This window comes from Podarcis muralis, chromosome 7 (genome assembly GCF_964188315.1).
Source record: "Podarcis muralis chromosome 7, rPodMur119.hap1.1, whole genome shotgun sequence".
NCBI lineage: Eukaryota > Metazoa > Chordata > Lepidosauria > Squamata > Lacertidae > Podarcis > Podarcis muralis.
Window position 1 is genome coordinate 40820363 of NC_135661.1, and position 25224 is coordinate 40845586.

Genomic DNA, 25224 nt, shown 5'->3' on the forward strand with positions numbered 1-25224 from the left:
GCGATCCGTATATTGCTAGGCTGCAAGGGACGCAGCCAGCTTATTAGCTGACCTGCAAATCCCTAGCACCAGGGAATGAACTGCAAAATGCTATTCACAATGAGAGGTGGTGTGGTGTAGTGGTTAAAAGCATCAGACTTAAGAGCTAAGTGCCTAGGGCTGAAATCCTGTCCCTTCTCAGCCATGCTCACTGGCTATCTTTGGGCCAGCCATGGTCTCTTAGCCTAACCTACCTCACAGGACTGTTATGAGGAAAAGGTAGGAGGGGAACCCTGTACACAACCTGGAGCTCCTTGGACGAAAGGTGGGGTATAGATGTAATAAAATAGTATAAAGGGGGTTGACAAGAGCCGATAGGGCTGTTTCACACCTATGTCAATACATCCCCTGAATGCTACAAAATTTAAATACTTCTCAGGCAGTAATAGACAGGATCATTCATGGTCCCGCAGCTGTATTCTGCAGATGTGAACCTTTACAGCTATGCAAACAGCCCGTGCGATCTATAGTAACTTATGACTTTTGTTGCTGTGCATGAACAAGCATCAGTCGTGTTCACTTTCAGCTCAATATGCAGGTCAAGGGAAGAACAGCAGGAGTGACCCCTCCCACTCCTTCCTCTTCTCTGTGCATTGATTCTCCAAGGAATTTCGGGGGGGGGAGGGGGAGAGACTCCCAACTGACTGCATGAACCACCTCCACAGAAAAAAAGCAGGTATGAGAGTTCCAGCAGCAGCACTAGAGATTATCTGTCACTAGGCCTGCTCCTATCTTGGATTGTTTCCAAGTTACACTAAAGAGACCAAGGTATTATGAATTAGCATTCACAGATGGATTTCTCAAAGTAGTGTCGTGACATCTAAAACTGCCTGTAGAGGCAGATTGCAACACAGATCAGATCTAGTGCAATGTAGATTTCAAGTTAATGATATTCTGCAGTCATATCTGTTTTTGCCACCAATGTGACTTATCACTGCCATCAAGCAGCTCCCTTTGCCAGCTCAGCCACACACATACCCTGTGGGAAGCCAAAGGCAAAGTGTTGCCAAGCTTTGGGAAGGCTTCCAGAAGGTCAGCCCTCAGGCAACACCTTTGCTGCATTGCAGTAGCAGAAGCTGCTGAGCACTTGGTGCAGAACTTGAGCTAATTCAGGGCAGCAGCATCCAAACCTATAGGCATCGTTGGAGGCAGATTTATTGCCTACATTGTGTTCTGCACACTCTCAAGTTTTATGCAGAATGAGAGGTGTGGTTTCCCTGCTGATTACAATCTGTGGCACAGTGCATGTTGACGTGTCATGCAGCGGTCCTGCCTTTCAGCATGCACTCAAAAGAACACAGAATCGGTTTTTTGCCAGGCCATTTCTGCTGCCGTGGTTTGACAACTCCAAGCACTAAGTGCTTATTAAAAATGCATCAGCCCACTAGATGCTTCCAGAGTTTCTGGATCACATAAGATGCATTTGGTATTTCAGCAGCCAGAATCCCCCAGAGATATTTTTTTAAAAGATTATCTCCAAGAGATGGTCACAAAGTCCTTTTTTTAAAAAAAAATCAACTTTTAATCTTGCTGTGTAGATTTTATATCTAAAAGAGGGACAATTTATACTTCATTGGACCCTAGAACAAAGCAGAATAAACTTGTCAAGCAAACCAAACATTTATTAAAGGTTTCTCTTTCAATAGAGGGGTATTTTCTTCCCCATACACAGAAGCAGCGAGGTCACATGGAGATGAAGGAATGGTTTCAACATTTCAAGCCAGAACAGGAGTGGCGATCCCTGGAGTGCATTTATTTTTTCCATTCATTCTTTTCGTAGTCCCACTTGTTCGAGAAGCCGTCAATTGGGTTCACTCTCATATCTAACATTCTTTTGGTCTGCATGGCCTTCCACTCATCTGTGAAAGTGCGAGGGATTGGCCCAAAAACTGTAAATTGAAAAGCAAATTACAATAAGCTCACGACATCTCCAATTTGTCAACAGTAAGAAGTACATTCCATCCAAGCTTTCCCCAAGCCTAGAAACAATAGAACTTGTTTGCTTCCCAAAAGGATGCAGAGATGAAAGCCCACTCCACAGTTAACTCAGAGCAGGGGTTTCAAGTGCGTCTGTCACTGTTTTGTGGAACAGCATCCTAGTAGAGATGCGACAGGCACCCTCCATTTGTATTTTCTGCAGATAACTGAATAATTTTTTGTTTCAACAAGCTTTTTCCGGCAGGATGTTTTTAAGTCTCTCTTCGGCTTTTCTTTTCTTTTTTGGTACTGTTTTGAAAACTACTTTAGTTGTTTTTATTGTAAGTTTGTAAATTGTTTTGTGGCTTATGTGAAAGGAGATTCATAATCATAAATAAAAAGTATCTGCACATCTGATGACTGCAAGTCATTTAGAGACTTTATATTTTAGCATCCAACTACCGCTATCTGGCTTAAGACCTCTGAACAGAGACAACACTCTGTGTGAGTCAAAAGCTCAATGCTCTCTCAGCATTATCTGGCCCAGGTACATTTGAAAGCCACCTCTGCTCTGCCTTCAGAACTAAAACATGAAAACATCTCACAAACATCGTTCGGCCAGATAATAAATAATAATAATTTTTTATTTATACCCCGCCCTTCTTGGTTTAAAAAACGGGCTCAGGGCAGCTAACAGCAAATATAAAACACTGATTAAAATGTATTAAAACAGCATAAAATACAACATAAATGCAGCATCAATATCAATAAAATTCTAAAATTCAGGGGTCATGGGGGGGGTGGAAACCCCAGTCAGTAGACATCAAATGATCACCAGGGCTAACTAAGTTGGTCCTACTAGGGCCAGCAAGGAGACCAAGGAAGAGCTTAAGTGTGGGGTCCCAGAAGGGTTTCTTCATGGAAAAGGAAAGGGAAAGGGGAATAAGGGATCAGGCTAATTCAAATTGAAGGCCAGGTGGAATAGCTCTGTCTTACAGGCCCTGCGGAAGGAGATCAAGTCCTGCAGGGCCCTAGTCTCATGGGACAGAGCATTCCACCAGGTCGGAGTTGTCACTGAAAAAGCCCTGGCCCTGGTGGAGGACAGTCAAATCTAGTTTTATGTTAACAGATATTTGTTCCCAGAATTTACTGCATGGCAGCTGAGGTCCACCCAAGGCCTTTTGCTGCCCAAAGCAAAGTGCAAGATGTAGTGGAGGCTGCTGCCTATTGGAACCAACACTAGGTGGAGCCAGAGCTAATGACAGGAAGGCCACCCCTCGACTGGTTCTAAGAAAGCAGGCAAACTAAGGTTGGTTGGGCTGTGCCCCATTCACCCTAAGGGTCCTGCTTCTTCCACTGACCATATGGCGCTCGCTCACTCACCCCCATTCCAAGTACCAAAGCTAACTAGACTAGCCACTGAATCTTACTTCCAGCACTGGCAATGGAGCAGTGTCCTCCACACCTCAGGGAAGCAGCCTAGCTTAAAAGGCACAGGAGAGGTTGTGTGGCACTCATGGCTCTCTCTTCCAACAGAGGCAGTGGCTGACGGATCCAGAAGCAACAGGCAGAGAGATACCATTACTGCTCAGTATCTGCTGCCTGAGGAAGTTACCTCTTTGGCCATTGATAGGGCTGGCCCCAGTAGCAGCTAGTGAGGACTGCACACAACAAACAGAAGGGAATTACTTTCTGTAAATTCAATCACCGACACACCTGTCAAATGACTGTGGACAAATATCCCATGAAACCAATAATATGATTATGTGGGTGGCAGTTTTAAGTTCTTAAAATCTGACTAGGGCAAACTTTGTCAGAATGGCAGGAGCAAATGCAGCTTGCTCCTTTGCCCTGCCTTAGGCAGGAACGTACTGATTATTTTGACAACACAGACTGAGACAAAAAACAGTTGAAGGTAATCCTACTTGGAGAATTAGTCTGATGCAGTACCATGCCTGTCTTCTAAATACTGACTTTTACTTAATCACTAATTTAATGTTATTTTATTTACTGAACTTACATTCCATCCTTCCTCCCAAAGGAAGGAAACTGTAGGCTAGCCCTGGGTGTAAAAAGGATGAAAACCTACAGAAATGTTAATGAATTGTGCACAGTACCAAGTAGTTACTCTAATTCATTTACAGTGGTACCTTGGTTTACAAACTTTATCCATTCTGGAAGTCCATTCTCAAACCAAAGCGTGCTTTCCCATAGCAGCAGGGGACTCAATTTACAAATGGAACACACTCAACAGGAAGCAGAACATGTTCTGCTTCCAAGGCAAAGTTCACAAACCAAAACACCTACTTCCGGGTTTGCAGCGTTCTTAATCCAAGTTGTTCATAAACTAAACTGTTCTTAAACCAAGGTACCACTGTATTTGTTTTAGAGTCAATTTCACTGTTTAAGATACTACCAAAAAAACACCTTGTAATTATATGATCATTAGGCTTGATGTTTAAATATTTTGCTGTTCTAAAAATTTGTGCTATGTAATACCTGACTATTATCTGATCAAATCTTTTTTTCTGAGCAGTCAGGTGCCTAACTCTTAATGGCAAATCAGATAGTCTCCAAGTAATTAAGACAAGAAAGCTTAACAAATGTTTGGATCTATTGTTGCTTGAGATGGCAATAATTTATGTAGCTGAAATGCGAGCAGCTAAGCTAACAACTTTTGTGAAGTTATGCACACCCCATCTTTTAAAAGGAAGTCTGGAAAATAAGCCACCTGAGGCACTCTTGCCCCTATAAGCTTATGGGAGATGGGGATCAGCTACAGATCTACCTGAAGATAGACAGACACCCGAGATTTGCCTGTCCCTATTATGACAAAGATGAACACAATGTGTTTTTCTGCCCAGGGCCTCCCACATCCTGCTATAGATCCAAAGCCAAGAACCTGTGGCATGAAAAAGAGTGAATAGCCCCATACGCTGTTGTGTTGGCCATTAAGCTGCCTCAAGTACAGCCATCATATCATTAAAAAAAGACAACTCTGAATTGCCAAAGCAGCTTCCCAAGAGAAAACATGGATTTAGGTAAATTGCCAGAGCATAGCAATGATGCTCTTCAATGACTTAAAAGAGCCATATGTTGGCGCAAATACTCCTGCAAGTGTAACTGCTTAGTTCTTCTATATTACTCAGTGCACATGCACACACAACTCTCTCCTTACTCTTGGGATCATAAGACATGCACTTCTCTCTTGAGACACCTTGCTACCTTAATGGTTAAGATGCTCCTTAAATGCCAACTACTTACCATACATCCTTTGCCAAATGACAACAAAAGCAGTGAGGCCTATAAAGAAGAGTGTCCCACCGAGAATAGTCTTCCATTCAGATGACCCCTTGTTCATTTCAGCAAAGGTCTCATTGAACTTGATGCGGTACACTGAAAGGTGGGGAGAAGAGAGGGTGCAATTGAGATGCTGAAGCTTAAAGTTAGCCAAGCCACCTTTGCCTGCCACCCTGCTTTCCCCTGTTCCAACACAGCCCACCATAACCATAAATACTTACATGCAACCTTCTCAGCAGAAGAAAGGGCAGTCCATGATGCCTTCTCTTTCTCCTTCAGGGCCTTCTGCTCCGAAGAGAGACTTTTTGTAAACTGAACTTCAGGCAATGGAACATCTCGACGATCAGCGTAAGCTGGCAGGCTGAAATCTTCCGTTTTTGCAATACCTGTTTGGCAGGGAATATAAGAGAAGTCTCACACAGATACAATCCCAGGAAGCTTGGAATGGCATAAACCAAACAAAGGTATCAGAGCAGAAGGGCACACACTAAAATTTGCACTGGGCAGTTTCATCTTTTAATTTCTCTTAAGAAAGGCAGAGACTTTAAAGACATGCTGGTCCTTCACACAAGAGGACCCACAAGAAAAATAAGTTAGTTCTGGAAGCATTATGTCATTATGATGGGATAGATGGGGGGCAGGGAACCTGTGGCCCTCCAGGTGTTACTGGACTACAACTCTCATAATCCCTGACTATTGCCCATGCTGGGGTTGTTGGGTTCTATCTCCTATCAAGGTCACAGGTTCCTCGTTCATGGAACAGGCGATAGGCTGTAATAGGGCATGTGGCAGATTTAAAGCCATTCAGCTTTTCTCACTTGTATGGGAAAGTCACTATTAGTCACTCTAATCAATTTTAAAGGAGCTGTTGTGATGAAATAACACTGTATATGCTGAAATGTACTAAACCTATGTGAACAGTTTTAGGATAATTAAGCTAAGATGAAAGCCAGGGTGGGGTAGTGGTTAAGAGTGTTGGATTAGGATCAGGGAGACCCAGGCTTACGTTGCCACACAGCCATGACAGCCCACTGGATAGTCTTGGGCCAGTCATGCTCCCTCAGCCTATGTCACAGGATAAAGATAAAACAGGGAAGAGGAAGACCGCTGTATGCCACCTTAAGTTCTTTCAAAGAGAGGTAGGGTAAAAATGTAATAATAAGCCATCATTTTACCATGCCCATGGGCTCTCACACAGACTGAAGTGGAAATGGCCCGCTTGCCAAGAAGACTAAATGCCCGAGAAGCCAACATCCTGAAAGAGAAAAAGGTACAATGTTATATATCAGACTGAATCCAGAAAATGCAATTTTCCTTCTGTGTTACAAGTACCATTGGCAGTTTCTTGCAAAACACTGTCCACATGTCAGTTCTTGCAGCATTGTCTTTCTTGCAAAATACAGTGCTGGAATCTCACAACTCTAATGACCATCCAGCAAACCAAAATGTAGCCTACTGAGTAACATTTGGAGAAGATGCAGACTTAGGTTTTAAGGGCATAAGAATAGAAGGCACCAACAAGCAACAGACTCCCAACTCCTCTCACAAGGACTATCAACAGTTTCTGCATTCAACTAATCAACCTCTCACAAACAAAGAGCTGGAAGGGAAAATCTTCCACCCACAGGTGACAACAAAAAAATCAGGGGAAGGGTGGTTACAGCTACAGAGTTAAAACTGAATGTAAGCTTCTGCAGCGCATCCTCCTTTTTAAAACTATCTGGGACATCAGACACCTGGGATTTTCCATACTCTGCTTTCAATATATTTGCAGCAATTGCATATATGCATTCCAAGAAGGGCAATAAGCATCCCACACATTTAATGGATAAACAAGCATAGGACTGCAGCCCAGTGTGTCTTCCCAGCAGGTTGTCAAGTAGCCTGGAGGGAAAATGCAACTCTGTTCCAATTCATCTAACAAATAAATCATAATGATCTTGGTATCATCAAAATCAGAAGCATGGAGGTGGTGATACAAGAGAGAGAATTTTCTGTGGTTGCTCCTATTGTGGAATTCTCCCCCAACAGAAGATAGATTGGCTCCTTCCTATGGTATCATTCTTTCAGCAGACTAAGACCTTCCTTATTCAGACAGGTCATTGAAAACTAGGTGCAGACAATGTTGACCACTTGGCTGCTATAAGGGCAATTGTTATTTCAATGCTATTTTAAATTTGTTGTATTTAAGTTTGTTAGCTATTGTTTTTAACTAGTTTGTTTTTGTGCCTTTGGATTTTGTAAGGATGTTTCTAATATGTTGTGAGCCGCCTTGTGTCCTAATTTGGGAGAAAGGCAGGATATAAATACATTATATAATAGTAATAATTTTTTTCATGCCATAGAGAAGCATTACCATTTGTTAATTGCTGTTATTAACAGGTTATGGGATATCTCCAAAGTTGACAGCCCAACTTCCCAAAAGCAAGAAACCCAAAATATTTGTAACAACATTTTGTTACTTTCCAGAGTAGGGGTGGGGAACATGCAGCCCTCCAGTTGTTATGGGAGGACAACTCCATCTGCTCCAGCCTGCATGGCCAGTAGTCAGGGATAACAGGAGTTGCAGTTTAGCAGCACCTAGCTGGCCACAAGCACCCCACTCCTGTTCAACCCTGAACATATATACTCAGATGTAAGCCCCACTGTACTCAACAGGCTAGTGGACAGAGAAGCTTTCAGCATTGATTACTTCCACAAATAAGGCTCCACAACGCAGGATTTAGACACATGCATAAGGCTGGGCTATTAAGTCTTACTAAGTTCAGCAGGGCTTACATTCAGGGTACAGGTGTAAACAGCTGCACTTTTACTTTCCTGCATCCTGTGCATGAGGCGGGGCTAAAATGCTTCTGAATGTTTACCTGGGAGCAAGCCCCATTCAGATCGGCGGGGCTTATCTCTGAATAAGGGTTGGTCCATTAAAACCCAATGAGTGAAATGGGGCTTACTCCCAGGTAAGCGTGCAAAGGGAGACATGTACCTGTCTGCCTGCCCCTTCGTCTCTCCCAGGGCAACTACTAGCATCTTTTCCATTCTCCATCACCAACCCCAATCAGGATACCCCAATTAAGCAGGATGCCTTCCTTCTCCCTCTCCTCCCCGCAACTCCCCACTCCCGCCACAGGCCCTCCCCCTCACTCTTCTCCGTGGAAGCGGAGCCCCTCCCTCACCTGCCACCACAAACCAGAGGCAGCTCGTGTCCTCTAAACCCCGGAGAATGAGGACGGAAAGAGGGAAGGAGAGGGAAGCGGAAACGCAAGGCAGCATGGGATAGCGACGGACCAAGCAGCCAAGAGGGCGGAAGTCCCTCCTCCCAGGCGGTGCCTAAAGCCTTCTGCCGCGAAGCATCACGGGATACGACGAAAGACAGATAGATATAGGAAAATGTAAAGTAACCAGGTATCGTTTACCACATGAGGTGATTTCCGCGTTAACATCAAGAACATCCAGCTTCATTGAATTGACCTTCCAGAATGAAAAGAGAGAATCTTCTCTTTATGAATAACCTCCAAAAGTCGCTCCTTGTCTTTTCTACCCTAAACTACTAGTAGTCCAAAACGTGTAGGGCACAGAGCTGGTGAAGTGTGCTATAGAGAAAGTATAGAGAAATATATAACTGTTGTTTACCTGTGATTGGGTAGCAATGCTCTCTACCAAAAACTCCAAGAGTTTTTTTATTGGAAGAAGGAAAGGCAAAAAAGAGATTCAAAAGGAACTTAAAGAGTGGTTTTTCAGACAATTGTGTGTGTCACTCTTACTTTTTTCTATTTAGGAGGGGCAGGGAGAGTAAGTTTCTGAAGTGCAGTTCACAATAAATAAGACCTCAATTAGATGCATTGTTAACTGCTCTCTTTGCTTCTACGGGGAGGGAGAGATATCCCGCCTAGTAGTAATGTAGCTACGCTAAAGTCCTTTATTTTCTCCACTTTCCAGAGGAGTAACAGAGCGATCCTTAACAATGTCTACTCAGGAGAGCAAGTCTCCTTGAATTCTGTGGGTCTTACTCCCAGGTAAGTGGCGTTAGGATTGCAACCCAAGTCTACTGCAGCAAAAGAAAAGAGAGAGTACAAAAAGTGTTGTAGCATCTTCAGATTAGTAGAAATTGTGCCATAAACTTTCGTGGACTAGAGCCCACCGTATCAGATGCACGCTTATGCCATAATAAAATTTGTTAGCTTTTTAGATCCCACCCCAAAAAAGACAGAGTTTTCCTCCTTTGTTTCCTCGGAATCTCTTGCCTGTTTTATCCCGTCAAAAATAACCGAGCAACCTTGTTTGTAGACAATGGACCCGTAACTCTATGCGTTCCAAAAAAAAAGGAACTACTTTAGGTTGGCTTTTTCGCCACGGGGTATGACGGGAGGTAAAGAAGGCGGAACTAGAGAAGACCATAGATATGAGTCTAGAAGGGCCTTCGCCACCCTTCCTATGTACTTCAGCTATGGGACTTGGAGAGGCTCCTTTCGCGACACTTTTGCGCCGCTCCCCCTCCTCCCCGTTCCCAGCTTTACGGTCGGTGCTTGGCGGCGGGCCCGTGGAGCCGGAAGCGGGCAGCGGCGGTGGTCGTGAGGGAGGCCGGAGCTGCCCCTGCCGAGCGGGGCCACATGAGGAGGAGGAAACAGCAGCGGCGACGGCTGTGCTGACTGAGGCGAGGGCCCGGCCAAGATGAAGCTGAGCACGCAGGCCTACTGCAAGATGGTGCTCCACGGCGCCAAGTACCCGCACTGCGCCGTCAACGGGCTCCTGGTGGCCGAGAAGCAGCCGCAGCACCACCAGCAGCAGCGAGGCCGGGAGAGGGAGCCGACGGGGCCTCACCTGCCGGCGCACGCGCTCTTCGTGGACTGCATCCCGCTCTTCCATGGCAGCCTCGCCCTGGCGCCTATGCTGGAGGTGGCGCTCACACTGGTGGGTGGGCCGGGGGGGCTGCCAAGCGGGTGGGGTGGGGGGCAGAAAGCCGGCGTCGACAGTAAATTGAGCTAGACAGATGAACCAGTGGGTCTCACGCGGTATGAAGGCCTCATATTGTCATCATTCAGAACCACGAGGACTAGTATCTTGCTTTGATTTTAGGGGAAGGACCCTAACCCCGTGGTCGAGCACCTGCTCTCCATGGAGAAAGTTCTTGGTTCAGTTTCCCAGGTAGGGGCTGGGAAAGACTCCTCCCCGCCTAAAACCTTAGAGAGCCACTGCCAGTCAGTAAGCGCTGAGCTAAATGGGGCAGTGGCCTTACTCAATGTAAGGCCACTTCCCATATTCTCCTTTAAACCCTTTATTCACAACCATGAGGACTAGCGTCTTATATTACTTTTAGGGGAAGTGTCTTAACTCCATGGTAGCGCATCTGCTTTATATGCAGGAGGTTTCTGGTCCAGTCCCCAGCAGCATCTCGAGGTAGGGGCTGGGAAAGCATACACTCCTGCCAGTCTGAAACCCTGGGGAACCTGCTGCCAATCAGTGTAGACAGTACTAAGACTCAATATAAAGCAGCTTCTTGTGTTTCTTTCCTCCTCAATGGGAAACTGGTCCTTAACTTGTTTGCTGCTTCCCTGTGAATAGAGCTTCTATGCCTTATAGTGAACGTCAAATCCTCACTTCATCTAGCTCAGTATTATCTGTCTGGCAGGGTTTCAGTCAGGGGACATTTCTAGCCTTATCTGGAGACTCCAAGGATTGAGCCTGGGACTTTCTGTATGTAAATCATGGGGTCTTCCACAGCCCTTCCCCTAAAAGTAAGGTTCTAGTTCTCATGGGTCTGAATGAAGGGTTAACATAGGAAGTTGTCAGTTGGTTTCTCTACCTCAGTACTGTTGACATTGTCTGGCTGGGAACACCAGGAATTAAGCCTGGGGCCTTGCTTCTACATGTGATGCAGTTGATTTACGGCCTTTCTTAACTGCTGAGGTAATATACTTCTAAATATAAGATTGTGGGGAGGGAGCAAACAGCAAAGCAGGGGGTCTGTTGCCTTAATTCATGGCAGATATGTCCGTTGAAGGCTGTTGACTATAAGAACTAAATGGGGCCTCTCTGTAGGCAATATAGCTCAATATGCCACATAATGGGACAGATGAGGAAGGCAACTGCTATCTCTGTGCTTCTCAAAAAACTTATGGCTGGCCAATGTTGGAAACAGGATGCTGGCCTATATATAACCTCCCTGTGAAGAGGCAGGATCCCTTGGAAAGACAGTTGCTGGGGGGCTTCTTTTGGGCTTTCCTTAAACATCCACCCACTATGAGAAATTGAGGGTGCGGTACTAGATGAACCGTTATAATAACATCCCCTAACTGTCCTCCAGATTTTTTTATAACTCCCTCGAACTCTAGTTGGTCAGAATTCGGGAGTTGTGGGAGCTGTATTTCTAAACATCTGGAGGACACCAGGCTGGGGAAGGCTGCCTTCTGCACATATTCACAGATGATCAGGCAGCATACCTTTGGATATCACATGCATGCGGAGGACAAACAGAGGGGGGCTGATATGTGGCCTTCCCAGGGGCATCTGACCACATCTCTTCACCATGTTATCTGTTAATAACCCTTCCCATTATCTAGCACAGAGGATATTATGCTTCCAAAGTTAGCACCTCTATACTTTTTTCATTGGTTTGTAGAAGTTGAACTTTCACCAGTTACAGGACAGCATGGGGGTTGAAAAGCTGCACCTGCCCAACGGTCCTTGGCAACACAACTGCTAAATGTACAAAGGTCCTTGTGTTAAATATTTCACAGCATCACACCACAATACCTTGAAAGACCTATTGTCTCAACATGTGTCTGCCTATACAGTATACTAAGATCTTCAAAGGAGGCTTTTCTTTTTGAGCTCCCACCATCTAAGGGCAGTGGGTGGCTATAAGAGAAAGGACCTACACAGTGATGGGAACCCAACTTTGGAATGCTAGCATGGCATCCACCTTGATGACATCTTGGCACCAAATATATTTTCATTTCCCCCAGCTTTTTCATCTTTAGTCTTTATCAACTTGGTGGCCTCAAGATATTGTTTACTGTAGCTTACATCAACCCCTGGCAGCATGGCTGTGCTGACTGGGGCTCATGAAAGTTGTAGTCGAAACATCTGAAGGGTGCTATGTCTGGGAAGGGCACTCTTCATATTGTTTTTGCAGTGCTTGCTGTTCATTTTAGTTTTGCTGGCTGATTATTTTTTTTACTGCTTTTTAACATGATGTTTTAATATTCCTGTTCTAATTTTTGTTGTGGTTTTAAAAAACTTTTTTTGTAATTCACCCTGGGAATCTGTTGATGGGTGCACTATAAATCAAGCATTGAAAACAATAAACATTTTGGCCGCCTGGACAGTGCATAGCCTGTGATATCTCTTCAGATAATAACCAGTGTGTTCACAGCCCCTCTGATATCAGAGTACTTAAACCAAAAGCATCTAGAGGAGGCTGGGCAGCAATTGAATAAGTTGTGTTGCTGAGTACAAAGGTGAATGAAGAGCACCATGGACATAGAATTTTAAGAGCAGTGAGTCACTTTGGTATACAGAGTATTGTGGCAGCTCTTTGGAAATCTTTGCAAAATCAGCTTGTAGCTTTAATGGGAAATTGAAATAATTGCAGAATTCATGAAATGCTGCAAGTCCTCACACAATTTAATTATGCAGAAATTGTATTTGTGCATTTTAAGCTGAGTTGGGATTTGTCAAACTTTAATCAATTAGCAAATCAATGTGGCATGCAAATATTGTTTGTGGCAGCTTTGACAAACGTAATCAAGGATAGTGCGAGATGTCTTAGAAAGCCAAGGTGCTTATCCATATTTGCGTAACTTTTTATTGTGCTGCCTTGTGGTTTTGTAAGTGGCATTCAGATTTAACAGCCTATTTGCTGATTGATAGTAGAAACGCCAGAAGATGAAATGTGTATATCAACTTGGGTCCAGCAGTCCTGGTTATATGTCCAGCCAAAAGCCACAAAGTGCAGTGCTGAGACCATCATTAGAAAGATTGACGTCTAAAGGATAAGAGCAACCAAGCGGGTGCATGAAGGAGATACAGTATTGAGAGAAAGTGTAGAAAGCAGAAGTTCCCAGTGAAATATTTATTTTGTCCAAGGAAGAGTCTTTGCTCACATCCTGTCCTTTTAAGGTTATTGTCAAAGTACAAGAATACTTAAGGAGTTGCAGAGTAGTAATAGAGAACTGAAAAAATCACACAAGGCCTTATTTTAAGGGAAGGTGATCCACATACTAGTCCTCCCACCACCCCATGCATAATGATAGGCTTACACAGCTAAAGCCACAATGAACCAATCAACAAAGGATGAATTAACCACATGAGCCAAGCAGATATGCCACGGGAATAGGCTAAAATGGATTCCTCTGTCCAACCAAGGGTCACTAGGCCAAGCTTGTTGATAGTTGGCCATTTGTTGGGAGTAAAAATTGCCTCTGGCCCACTGGCTGCCATGCACAGAACCCAGTGAAAGCTGTCTGTGCATTTGTGTTAAGGCCACAAATGACTAAATGCACTTGTGGCAAATGAGACAGTTTAACTCTTGGGAATTGCAAGGAGCAATTTGAGAACTACTTCCCAACGGTGCCTGGCAATCTGCAAAGCACATCTACTGAGCTGTCATGAGGAAACTTTATCGCCTGGTAGGGCAATGCTTGTTTTAAGGCAGGTACATGTGCTTGGTGATGTGTACACATTGCCATTATAAAATGTCTTTCCTTACACTTAAGTAAATTTCATTACATTCAAATATGAAAAAATAGCTGTAGGACAAAACTGAACTTTGAGGTTCAGTTTGGGAAACAGCCGTCCTTGCAAGATTATGAAATAAATTACAGTTGGCACATGGACAGATAAAGAAAGATGACTTTACCCTGGTATGGTTTAATTTATGCCAGTATTCTTGAAAATGACCCCACCTCCCATCAGCATTTGGCTTGGCTCCATCTGGTTGACCAAAATTAAAATGTAAACATAAATTTTTATTTTCACTTTGAACTGTGCTCCCACACTCATTAATATACAACACTTTATATTGTTTCATTGGTAACATAAGAGGAAAAATGGCTATTATTCATACTTAATCTAAGCACAACCAAAAGGACTCCTGATTAGGCGTTTAGCTATGCGATGTTGAATGTTATCTGCTAAGTCTGTTCTATCCTATTTCCCCTTTGTTTTTGTTTAAATCAATTCACAAACCCAGGAACTTGAAAAATTGACCACTAATAATGAAGCATATGTTGTAGATATTCCTGCAAATTTATTATGCTGTTTTTGTGATGTACAAATGACATGAGAAGAATTGGTCCATTTATTTGTATAATTTGATATTCATATGATCCTTGTTTATAAAACCCAATAAAGTGTTACTTTAAAAAAAAAAACTGTTGCTAACAAGCCAGAGCAGAGCTGTCTCTCTCTGTTGCTCCCCTAAAATTGAATAGAAACTGAGCTTCCTATAGAATAGCAAAAGGGAAATTTCAGATCAGCTTCTTAATGTTTGCTGTGAGCAAGAATGTTTTATCCGGGTGTTTAGTTTTAGTTAAAGGATCTCAACTTGCTGGCAATTAAAATGGCATCTATAAACCCTTGAAATGGGGGTTATGATTACTTCAGCAGTTGGCTCTTTAAGTATAACAATGCCAGCAAATGACAATTTAATGAAACACATAAATCCATGTCATTCTTTTAGAAGAGATTATTTGTGTAGCTTCGTTCTGCTTTTAGACAGTTTAATTCAGGGCTGTAATTATTCTGCTAACCATGAGATTGATGTGTTTTGCAGGAAGCTGGAATTCAGCATCCAAAATGTTCTGCAATCCACTTAATTCCCCCTCCCCCCATTTTTTTAAGATAGTAGTTGACAGCAAAAGGCACAATTGCTAGCTCGTTTTTCCACCTCCCAAAATCACTGGATTATCTTAATCAGTTACATTTATTGTGAGTAGCAAATATGGGGATATATTCAAAAGCCACTGAAACTGGGCCAAAATCTGATATGGATAAATGCAGCACTTTAAATCCTGCCTCATAACACCCAAGATGAATTTGCCCCTTTAATTCTCACTGGGTATTTTAACAAAGCTTTGTGGCAGATCAGATGATACATTAGGATAAAATGATATTATACAAATATCTTCACTAATTAAAGTGACTGTTGCAGCAGGGGTGGAGGTGCAGAGTAGACACAATAGAATCTGCACCTTATCACCAATCGTGGATCATGTTGCTCTTCCTGCTAAAGCCCACAGCCCTGGTTGCTGGGCAGTTTAAATGTGGGTCTTTCAGAGTGGGGCTGGTGACCAGTTTTCTCGCCCCTTCTCCCATGAGAGTACTAGCAAGTCCAGAGTCCACCAGCCCTTCATTCTTCACAGCCGGTAGGGGACAAAAGAATGAGGAGTCCCCTCCACTCTGACTTGTGCCGTCTGTCCTCTTCCCACCCCACCCCCATGAAGTTTCTACACACATCCTAAGACCCCTCTCCGCTCATTTTGCCCCTTCACTTCCATGCTTAATGAAGTGACCAGAGGAAGGGCAAGATGGTCTCTCCCCTTCCTTATGCATACCTCTGCTGTCATATTTTACTTCTCCATAAAAGTCCTTCTCTGGCTTGTCTTTTCCATGTGTCTGTCAACCAGGTTGGGCTTCAGAAATCCCAATTTATCTGTAAAGGCAAGGAATTGCTATGGCAGGCATATAGCACTTACAGTTAGTAAAAGCATTTCATGGTATTTGCTTTGACGACTTTCAGCAGCCCCTAGTAGATCACTGTCTCCATGGCAGGCTGAGACTGCGCGAATGTCTTACAGAAAAACATACAATTAAATCCAGGACCGAAGTGATAACTTTGAACCCAGATCTCCTGCATCCACTGCACTGATAGTTTGATAAAACCCTTTCTAAGTTCTACTCAATAGATCCTTTGAAATTAGTGGGCATGACTAAATTAGGATATTTAATTTCAGTGTTTCTCCTCTGAGTAGAACTTGGAGACAGCTCATTGAGGTGGCTTTCCACAGCTTTATGAGAGGGTTGGGCTCATATCCAGGAGTCCCGAATTTGTCCCACCTCCCCTGCAGATTGTCCGTAGCCACCCAGTTCACATTTTGTAGAATGGAAATAAAATGTTCCCTGTATTACAGGGGCCCGACTCATGTTAACTAGAAGTCAGGCATTTAGCGTTTCTGATTCTGTGCTGTGGAACACTCCAGCAAAGATTCCTCAGGCATCGTCACTTTTGAGTTTTAAGTTGTTTATTTTATTTTATTAGCCAGTCACCTTAACCCCTTCATTAAAAAAAAAAAGTTTCATGTTTTAATGCATTGTATTCTATGATTTGGCATTATAGAAATTCTATCAATATAAATAACATAAATATACATAATAGTGTCCAGTTTCACCGGAGTAGAAGAGCAAGTTATATGTTGTATAGAACATAAATTTAAAGTCTTTTATGAAATGATTAACAGCAATAATGTTTCATTTGAGAAATAGATTTTTTACCTAGTACCCTGGCAGCCCAAAAGTTTTCATTTTGGCCTTGCAACAGCTCTCAAAAGAGAGGCATGTTTTCCCATGCTAATAGGTATAAAGTGGCTATTTCAATCCACTAATTCACTAGCTATCACCCCCTCCCCTCCGGTCTGTGTGACGTTAGCCAGTGCTTTGAGTTTTGAATGCTTACAGATTTTTTATTTATGTGCTCTTTCAGATTGATTCATGGTGCAAAGAGAATAGCTATGTAATAGCCGGGTACTATCAAGCTAATGAACGTCTGAAAGATGCCAGGTATGTTGCTGCAACCACCTTGCCACTGCGACCCATTCAAAAATGGACGTGAGCCACATAAAGGAAGAGGGGCTTGGAGAGAGAAAGAAAGAAAGAACCGAACAGAGGCTAACCCTAACGAAACACCTAGTAGCAAATTCTTCCTGTAGCGCTGTGCTTGTGGCCTTGCAAAACAATAATTCCCAGGGCTCCTTAAGGTACTATTGGTTTAGTTAAATGTGTAGGTCAGCTATCCCTGACCTGATGCTATGGGAATTGTAGTCCAGATTATCCAGAAGGCACCAGATTGGTTGCAGAAGCCTTATTTTAATTTCTTAGGCTTTGCTTAATGCCTGATGCAATGAGGCCTATATCCCATGTCTCTGTTACAAGAACAGGAGGTTGGCCAGCGTGAGTGAACAGAATAGAGGACTGGCAGTGCCCAGCCACCATCAGTTTATTTCAAATCTGGTTTAGCTTTAGACCAGGGTTAAGGAAACTGTTGCCCTCCAGATGTCATTGGACTCCTAGTCCAATAAGTCCCAGCCAGTGTGGTGAGTGTTTTTCGGGATGAAGGGAGATGTTGTGCAACAACGTCTGTAGGGCCAGAGGTTCCTGATTCTTGCTTTAGGCCATATAAAACATTTCTTCTTGAGCACATCTTCGGACATCTTATCATCATCTCTTCATTCAAGTGTTCCAATTTCATTATGATTGATTTGAAGAATAGCAGAATTGTAAGTAATTTGTGTGCTTTTTGTAGTCCAAACCAGGTTGCTGAAAAGGTCGCCTCCAGGATTGCAGAAGGCTTCAACGACACAGCCCTCATAATGGTACGTAATATCCTTCCCCTGCCCCCCCCCCCCCCTGCGCTGCCTTTTTCCTTTATTTAGTGTACACTTCATGGCCATAGCTAATGACATCAATTGCTTAGATTACATTTTCTGAAATGTAAGTGTTTCAGTTATTTGCAAGTCTTGTAATACAACCCTCCCTCACTGCCATGAAGTTGCACCATCACCCTAAAGCAGTGTGCTTCAGAACTGTTTTCCAGAAAATCCTTCAGTTGCTCAAGTTTCTTCCATTTATTTAAAGTAAAACAAGAAGACAAGTAATGGTGGACAAAGCCCTATACTGTTTCTGACCTGGGTACTCTGATCACTGCCTTCTCTCTAAGAGATTGGGAACCACTACGTAGGGAATATGGTCTTTCTCTCTGGCCTTTGGGACTCTTCCAAGACATACCCCTCACCAGCCCGGCTCTGCACCCTCCTCAAGTGTTTTTGCCTAGCTGGAAAATGTTCTTGAGCTTTGCTTGCCTGGATGGAGACTAGAGAGAGGTCTCTTGAGAGTGAAGTAAGTAGCCTATTCTACAAAGGTAAAATTCACATTAATTGCCCCTCTTTGTCCTCTGGCCCCACCTACTAGTGCAGGTGGCCCTCAGAAGATTGCCTGGAAGAGAATGTGGCCCCTGGACTGAAAAAGGTGCCCCACCCTTGCTCAACAGCTACCTGTCTTTGTACTGAGATCACTGCCAGCGACGCTTTTTGAGGCCCCTGCTATTTGAGAACTAGCAACCAGCTATTGTTATAGTGTGGATTGTTTTAATACTGTTTTATTGGCTGCCATCCTGATCATATTAATTGAATAATAAACAGAATCAATAATAAAGATGCTTATTTCCTTGAAAGTTTGTTTCCCCATCACTATGGGATTTATACCTGCAGTGTATAGCTGCAGGGAAACTGTTGGATGTGTTCTAGATTGCACTCTGTCACCATGGAGCAATGGTTAACAGGCCTAAATTATGCCTTGCATTAAACAAGTGTGTGCCCTTAAAACATGCCCAAGTATCCTTTGCAACCTGCTAGGTGTCTGTGGCTGACCATCATGGATTCCTCAGCAGACAAAACAAGCTGGAAAGAGTTCCCTGAAGGTGGAAAGTTTGAAAACCACTTCTTTAACAGGAGTTCATTTCTAGTTCATTCTCCACATTTCCAACTTAATTTCAAGGGTCCATTTCCACTGCATAAATTGTAAGGTTGTTCCAGTGTATGTGTCTAGGTGAGAATGCTTTTCTGAATAGGAAGCTCCCTTCTACAGATTCAGAGCATTGGTTAATCTACCTCACTGCTGTCTACACTGGGGTGGGGAATCTTTTTCGGCTCAAAGGCTGCATTCCCTCCTAAGTAACCTTCCAAGAGCCAGATGCAAAAGTTGGTGGAGCAGCAGCTGTGAATTTTGCCTTTGTACAGTAGGCCTCTTTATCTTTCATCCAGACAAGCAAGAAGTATGATCTGCATTCAAGGAAGCATTCCAGTCAGGCAAAAACACTCAAGGAGGGTGCAGAGCAGGATTGGTGAAAGGTCTGTGGACTTGGGAGAGCCCTGACAACCAGGTAGAGAGGACAGGTGTTCCCCATACCTGGCCTACACTGGCTGGCAGTAGTTCTTCAGGGATTCAGGCAAGGGAACATTTCCCAGTTCTACTTGGAGCTGCCAGGGATTGAACCTAGGACCTTTTGCATGCAAAGCAGACATTCTGCCACTGAGCTTTCTGTTCCCTCTCTCTGTTCTGCATCAGGTGGATAATAGTAAATTTACAATGGAGTGCATAGAACCGACTGTTCACGTGTACGAACATCACGAAAACAAATGGAGATGCAAAGACCCGCACTTGTGAGTATTCATAGAACAGACCTTTGCTCCTAAGCAGCATTTACATTTTTATATTTAGTATATTTTACCTTGAAACGAAGCCTAAGTTTGGAATGCCTCCAAAATAAGCAGCTGGCTATGAGTCGATGCAAAAATATATAATGTACAATCAATACAAGCACACAGCAAATCCAAACAATGAATTAATTCAGCCTTCTTCAACCTGTGCTGGTTGTCTGGGACTGATGGGACTTCTATTCTGAAACATCTGGAAGAGTCAGTTTGGGCAGCTGAATGAAGTAGTTTTTTGCTATTATCCCCAAACCAACTTGATAAATAAAGAACAACATTTTAGATCCAGTGTTAACCTAATAAAATTTCAGAATAATATTTGAATAATTGAATAATATTTCAAACTGTAAAGCCAACAAACTTAGAACAGCAGCATAGTGTATGAAACATATTACCAAAGGAAATTGTTAGGCATGGAGGTAGGGCAGGGGGGAGAAAGGAAGGAGGGTTCAGATGTGAAAGAACCATAGTAGCATCCATTGTGAACTAATCACAGTCAGCTTTTGAAAGGTTTTCTGCTCTCGCCAGAGCTTTTCTAACATGAACAAATAATGTGCAGGGCCTGTCCATGGTATGTGAAACAGTTTAAGGGCCATGCCTCTCTATACTCCTGGCACTGGCCTTGTTAGGATGCAACACTTAAGCTCTTGTTCAGCCTAGCCTTCCCCAGCCTGGTGCTCTCCAGATAGTAGAACTACCAACTCCCATCAGCCAACACAGCCATGCTGGCAGTAGCCTGTTGAGAGTCATAGTCCAAAATGTCAGGGGAGCATCAGGCTGGAGAAGGTGCCACCAAGAGGAGCAGGAGGAGGGAATCAGAAGCTTTCATGAAACAAGCCAGATTCATAAACCACGGTTTGAAGTTGCCCTCTTTTAATAAACCATTACTAAGACTGGCCACCGTTTGTCAAGGTTTGAACATAATGCTGTACTGTGCCTAGTTAAAAACAGAAGCATAAGCTTTGTATCTCCTTGTGAATGAGATGGAAGAAGAGAAGGGAGAGGGAAGTGAAGTGAAGTGAGCGAGTTCATCGATGCAACACTTAAGTCATAGATGTAGCACTGCATCTGAATAAGGTCTCTGTGTGAATTGTAGCTCTGTGAGGGCTGTCTAGCAAATACTTCAAACAGGTGCACCTCTCTTGTAACTCCCAGGTTTCCTCAGGGTGAGTCATTTTGACAAGTGTTTTTTTGTTTTGTTTTTAGTTTGTAGTGTAGCTGACCCTCTGCTTGTCATTATGCATTGCTGATAGATTTTTCCTTTGCTTTCACTCCAGTGGACTTGGAGGCTGGTTGGTTCCTCCTGAGGACCATTAATTCTTTACTTTTTTCTTGCTTCCTAGTGATTACTGTGAAGACTGGTCAGAAGCCCAGAGGATCTCTGCCTCACTTCTGGACAGCCGGTCCTATGAAACACTAGTAGATTTTGATAATCATTTGGATGACATCCGGAATGATTGGACAAATCCAGAGATTAATAAAGCTGTCCTGCACCTCTGCTAGGGAGTCTCCCATTGACTTGATTTGTTGGCATTTCCACTGTGCTGAAGAAGAAACAAAAGGGGGAGATGAATACTTTTTGAATGTAAATAAAGTACTAAAACGGTTCCTTCAAGTGATGTGGAAAGCCAATGAGTGAGACACATCACTTGGGAGAGAGAGAAAAAAAGGATGTGTCACTATGCAGTCAAATCTTTTTAATGAGAATCCTTGAGGTTCCAACCGTAGTTTGCAGATTCCTCTGTGGACTCTTCTCCTCCTCGGCATTATACGTTGCTATAATTCTCCAGCCGGGAACTAGATCCACTTATCCAAGCTATTCATATTAAAAAGTTTTGACTAACCTTTTATAACCTTTAGAGAGTAATTTTTAAAAGATTTAAGATTTATGAAATATCTTCCAGAGAGTTAATTGCTAGTTTTATTTTTTAAAGAATCAAATCTATAACTATAAGTGAAAATACGTGGCCAGTTTGAGAGCTGTGGTTCTAAGTGCTAACTGCTGGGTGTTGTGTGCCACCGTACTTGTTGCTATGACATGCTGCACAGGAAGAAAACAATAGCTTGACAAGCAATATACCCACCAGATGCTGCCAAGTTTCTCTGTCATTCTGAGAATGCTGCAATTTTTCTGCCCATCAGACTCAAATGTAATGAGCCTGGTCGTTTTTCACCATGAGTGGTTTGCCCATTCCAAGGGCTCGTTGTGTCTTGAAGTGGTAAAAAAAAAAAAAAGCAAAGTGAGTTGCAGGATTGTTCTTTGTTCTTGTTGTTTGTTTCAGGAGTGCTTCTCTTAACCTTGTGGTTAGAAGAACCTTGTAACTTCTGTACAAATGCACACCCATGTGGTATAAACAAGATTACAACTATGAATTTCAGTTCCCCTCATTTTACTGACTACATTCAGACATAGTTATGAGCACAACAGCTTTTGGCCTCAGGCTCATGAACCTTCACCTTCTCCCTTCCTCCTACATGTTTTGCAGAAAACCATAGCTTCTATTTTGTCTGGACCTGTCTGGGGATTCTGGTTTGCAGAAATCATAGTTTGCCAGGGATCAGACGAAACAGTGAACTCTGGTTTATTGTAAGCTTGCAAGAGAAGTTTTAATCTCCCCTCCCATGGAGGAAGGGAATGTGTGAATCCGAAATTTGTCGTTGCATCTGACTGCAGCCATTTTGCGATGGTATAGTTGTATTTAAGAACTGCAGAAGTTAAAAAAATAAAAATAAACACACAAATATGATGGGACGCAGCTCAAATCAAAGCTGCGTTTAAATGATTAGGAATTGCTCATGAACACGCCTGAAAGTCTTTTATGGGAGGCACTCCTGTTTGTTAACGTCCTTTATGTCATGCAAACAGTCTTTATAAAGTGAGTTTCAAACAGTTACACTTAGTACTGAGCCACTTTTGCCCATTCGGAAAAGGCTTGTAATATAATACTGTAGCATAAAAGAGTCTTAAAATGCTTACATGTGTCAGTTTAGGGTTTTCTCTTTTCTTTCTCTCTCTACATTTACCTCTTGATGGAGAAGGGGTGCGGTATCTTCCTTGTCATTATTTTACATGTATTTTGTTTGTCTTTTCTATTCCTACGGACCCTGTATTAGCTTAACCTTTATTTATAACACATTCTACATTTTAAGCAGAAATGGTTTGAGGTTTTATGTTGGGAGAAAAAAATGTTTAGCTGACCACCTGCATTTCCTTGCTCCTCCCCCCCCCCATCACCTTGAAAATAAAACCAATGAAATAAGTATGGCTTTTGTAATGATTTGTGATTCCGAGTATGTCGTCCAGATGTGTCTATTCTGACTGGGGCTGATGGGAGTCTTAACTGCAGCCGTAGGGCTACAGGTTCCCCACACCCAATGTGACAACTGTTACTAGAGCTAAATTTAACACCTAGTTGTTGTAGCATGGAGGAATTCTCCTGGTTCTGAAATCTAGACTATACTGCTTTGGAAGGTAGAAGGCAGAACAGAGCCCGGAATATGAATGCATCGTTATCTGAGGTGGCCGCTTTAAAAATTTCTGCTCTCAGGAAACAGCTTTCATTTCGCCCTAAACCTTGGCCTGGCATGCAGTTGGCTGGTCCCACCCTCCCTCTTTGTGTAATGATCTGAAGTCCTCTGATGATGCCAAATGATGAGTGTGTGTTGAGTGCAGTGCATAGAGGAGATTTTAATGTAGTGGCAACTTGCATTTTATTGTCAATTGGAAAACATTCTACAGATGGAGATATTGCTTGGCTTGCATTTAACTAACAGCTTTGCTGATATTCATGTTTAGGTTGATTGCTCAGAAAAGAGCAGAAGGCGTGATGGGCCAATAGAGTCAAAGGCATAATGCAGGTTGCCTCTTCTCTCTGCTTTTCAAATCCTGTTAGCATTACCTTTATTTTCTGCTCACAGGGGTTCCCACTAAGTGCACTGAAATACTGGCTTCCAAAGTTTGCTACACTCTGCTTCCTTCCCAGATATGTGGGCTTTATAATCACCTGGGCACATGAAAGCAGCATTGTGTGCTCTGCTAATGGCTTCTGAAAGGAAAGCATCATCTGACTTCTGGATTCTTATTATTTATTTGAAAGATTTATAACCTGCCCTTTCATTTGCATTGCTCAGAGCAGCTTACAACAATGATTAAAATGCAGGCCTACAGTTGAACAATATAAAAGGTGTTATGCTGTCTTCAGTGTAAGGTTTTCCCAGCTGGGGGATGGAGGTGGAAATAGATCTTAAATATTTATTAAGGTAAAATTTACATTCATTGCTCTTCCCATTTTTGCCCCCTGGCACTGCCAACCACTGCTATATGGCTCCTCAAAGGTTGTTCAGCAGGAAATATGGCCCGCGAGCTGAAAAAAAATGGTTCCCCAGCTTTGGTCTAATCAGACTGGCAGTGTCTCTCGATTAAGTTTTCAGACAGGAGTCTTTCCCTATCTTATCTGGAGTTGTCTGGGACAGCACACAAAATGCTATAGCCACTAATTTATGGCCCTTCCAGGTGAACAATCACAGTGGCAGTGAGTGAATAGATTAAGGCACTTTCCCAAAATCCGTAGGAGTGGCCTTCAAATCCAACTGAAGTCCCAGCACTTGCGAAGTCACAGGAACTCATTAGGAAAGTCGTAATGCATCATTGATCCACTCTCCCCCATAATGCTAGTTTGTAAAAAGCTGTGGTCGTCCACTGATTAATTGAACAGAATATGCCCAGGCACGCAGCCTTTGCAAACTCAATGAATCATTCAGACTCCAGCCTCTGCATTACCCCAGAGACGAGGAATGTGTTGATTTCCTGGGAAATGCTTTGGCTTGATAAGGATGATGGAGGAGGAGGAGGAGGCCATACCCCCCAGACACTCAAGTATTTGTGTTTTGCTTTATTTAGTCATATCTTGGGGATCTGAAGCTCGCTCACTAGGATGTCTTTTTGTTTAGGAGCTGCTGCCGTTTCTTTCTGGCAGGGATCCCAGCTACATGTGAGGCAGGGTGCGTGTAACAGCTGAGGCTCCCCTGCCACCAAGATGCAGTAACAGTGGAAAGTTTCGCCTGCTGACATTTCTCTTCTGTCACGCACCTGTTCAGAGCCACAAGGGACCAGAGTAGGTCTTACATAGCAACCATATTTTTGTGAGCTTTAGGGGCATCTAATGTTCCTAATTATCTGAGCAGGACCATTCCAGCTTGCTGTCGTTGCAGAGTGACGGTGGAGTGGCTTCTGCTTATTCATTCGAAGGCCTAAAGCTGCCCCATATCAAAAAAACTTGGGGAAAGAACCAGCCTTGCATTTGTGAAACAAACCTCTTTCCTAGCACGCCTGTGTTTATTCAACGTATTAAAAGTTACCAGATTCTTTTTACTGATCATTGGGGGAATGATTAAATAAATGTTACCACTATCCCGCAGAACCCTGTGCTTCCTTTCCACCTCTGCTTTTGGATCTCCAAAGCAATTGTCGGCTCCAGTAAACTCC

General features: G+C 43.1%; 2 protein-coding genes across 3 annotated transcripts; one reads left to right on the forward strand and one right to left on the reverse strand.

Annotated features, from left to right (window-relative positions):
* Positions 1-1640: 1640 nt before the first annotated feature.
* Positions 1641-8584, reverse strand: COX4I1 (cytochrome c oxidase subunit 4I1). Of its 2 annotated transcripts, none has more exons than XM_028740058.2 (5): positions 8430-8584; positions 6432-6511; positions 5478-5642; positions 5221-5352; positions 1641-1928 (listed from the first exon to the last, which is right to left on the reverse strand). In XM_028740058.2, exons 2-5 carry the CDS (start codon positions 6508-6510, stop codon positions 1792-1794), a joined length of 513 nt encoding a protein of 170 aa, XP_028595891.1. In that variant the 5' UTR covers position 6511; positions 8430-8584; the 3' UTR covers positions 1641-1791. The 2 variants fall into 2 exon arrangements, with proteins under 2 accessions (XP_028595891.1, XP_028595890.2); XM_028740057.2 differs by lacking the exon at positions 8430-8584 and adding an exon at positions 8240-8263.
* Positions 8585-9747: 1163 nt separating this feature from the next.
* Positions 9748-22999, forward strand: EMC8 (ER membrane protein complex subunit 8). The gene is made up of 5 exons (XM_028740056.2): positions 9748-10164; positions 16955-17031; positions 17774-17843; positions 19594-19688; positions 21083-22999. Exons 1-5 carry the CDS (start codon positions 9925-9927, stop codon positions 21240-21242), a joined length of 642 nt encoding a protein of 213 aa, XP_028595889.1. The 5' UTR covers positions 9748-9924; the 3' UTR covers positions 21243-22999.
* The last annotated feature ends 2225 nt before the right edge of the window (positions 23000-25224 follow it).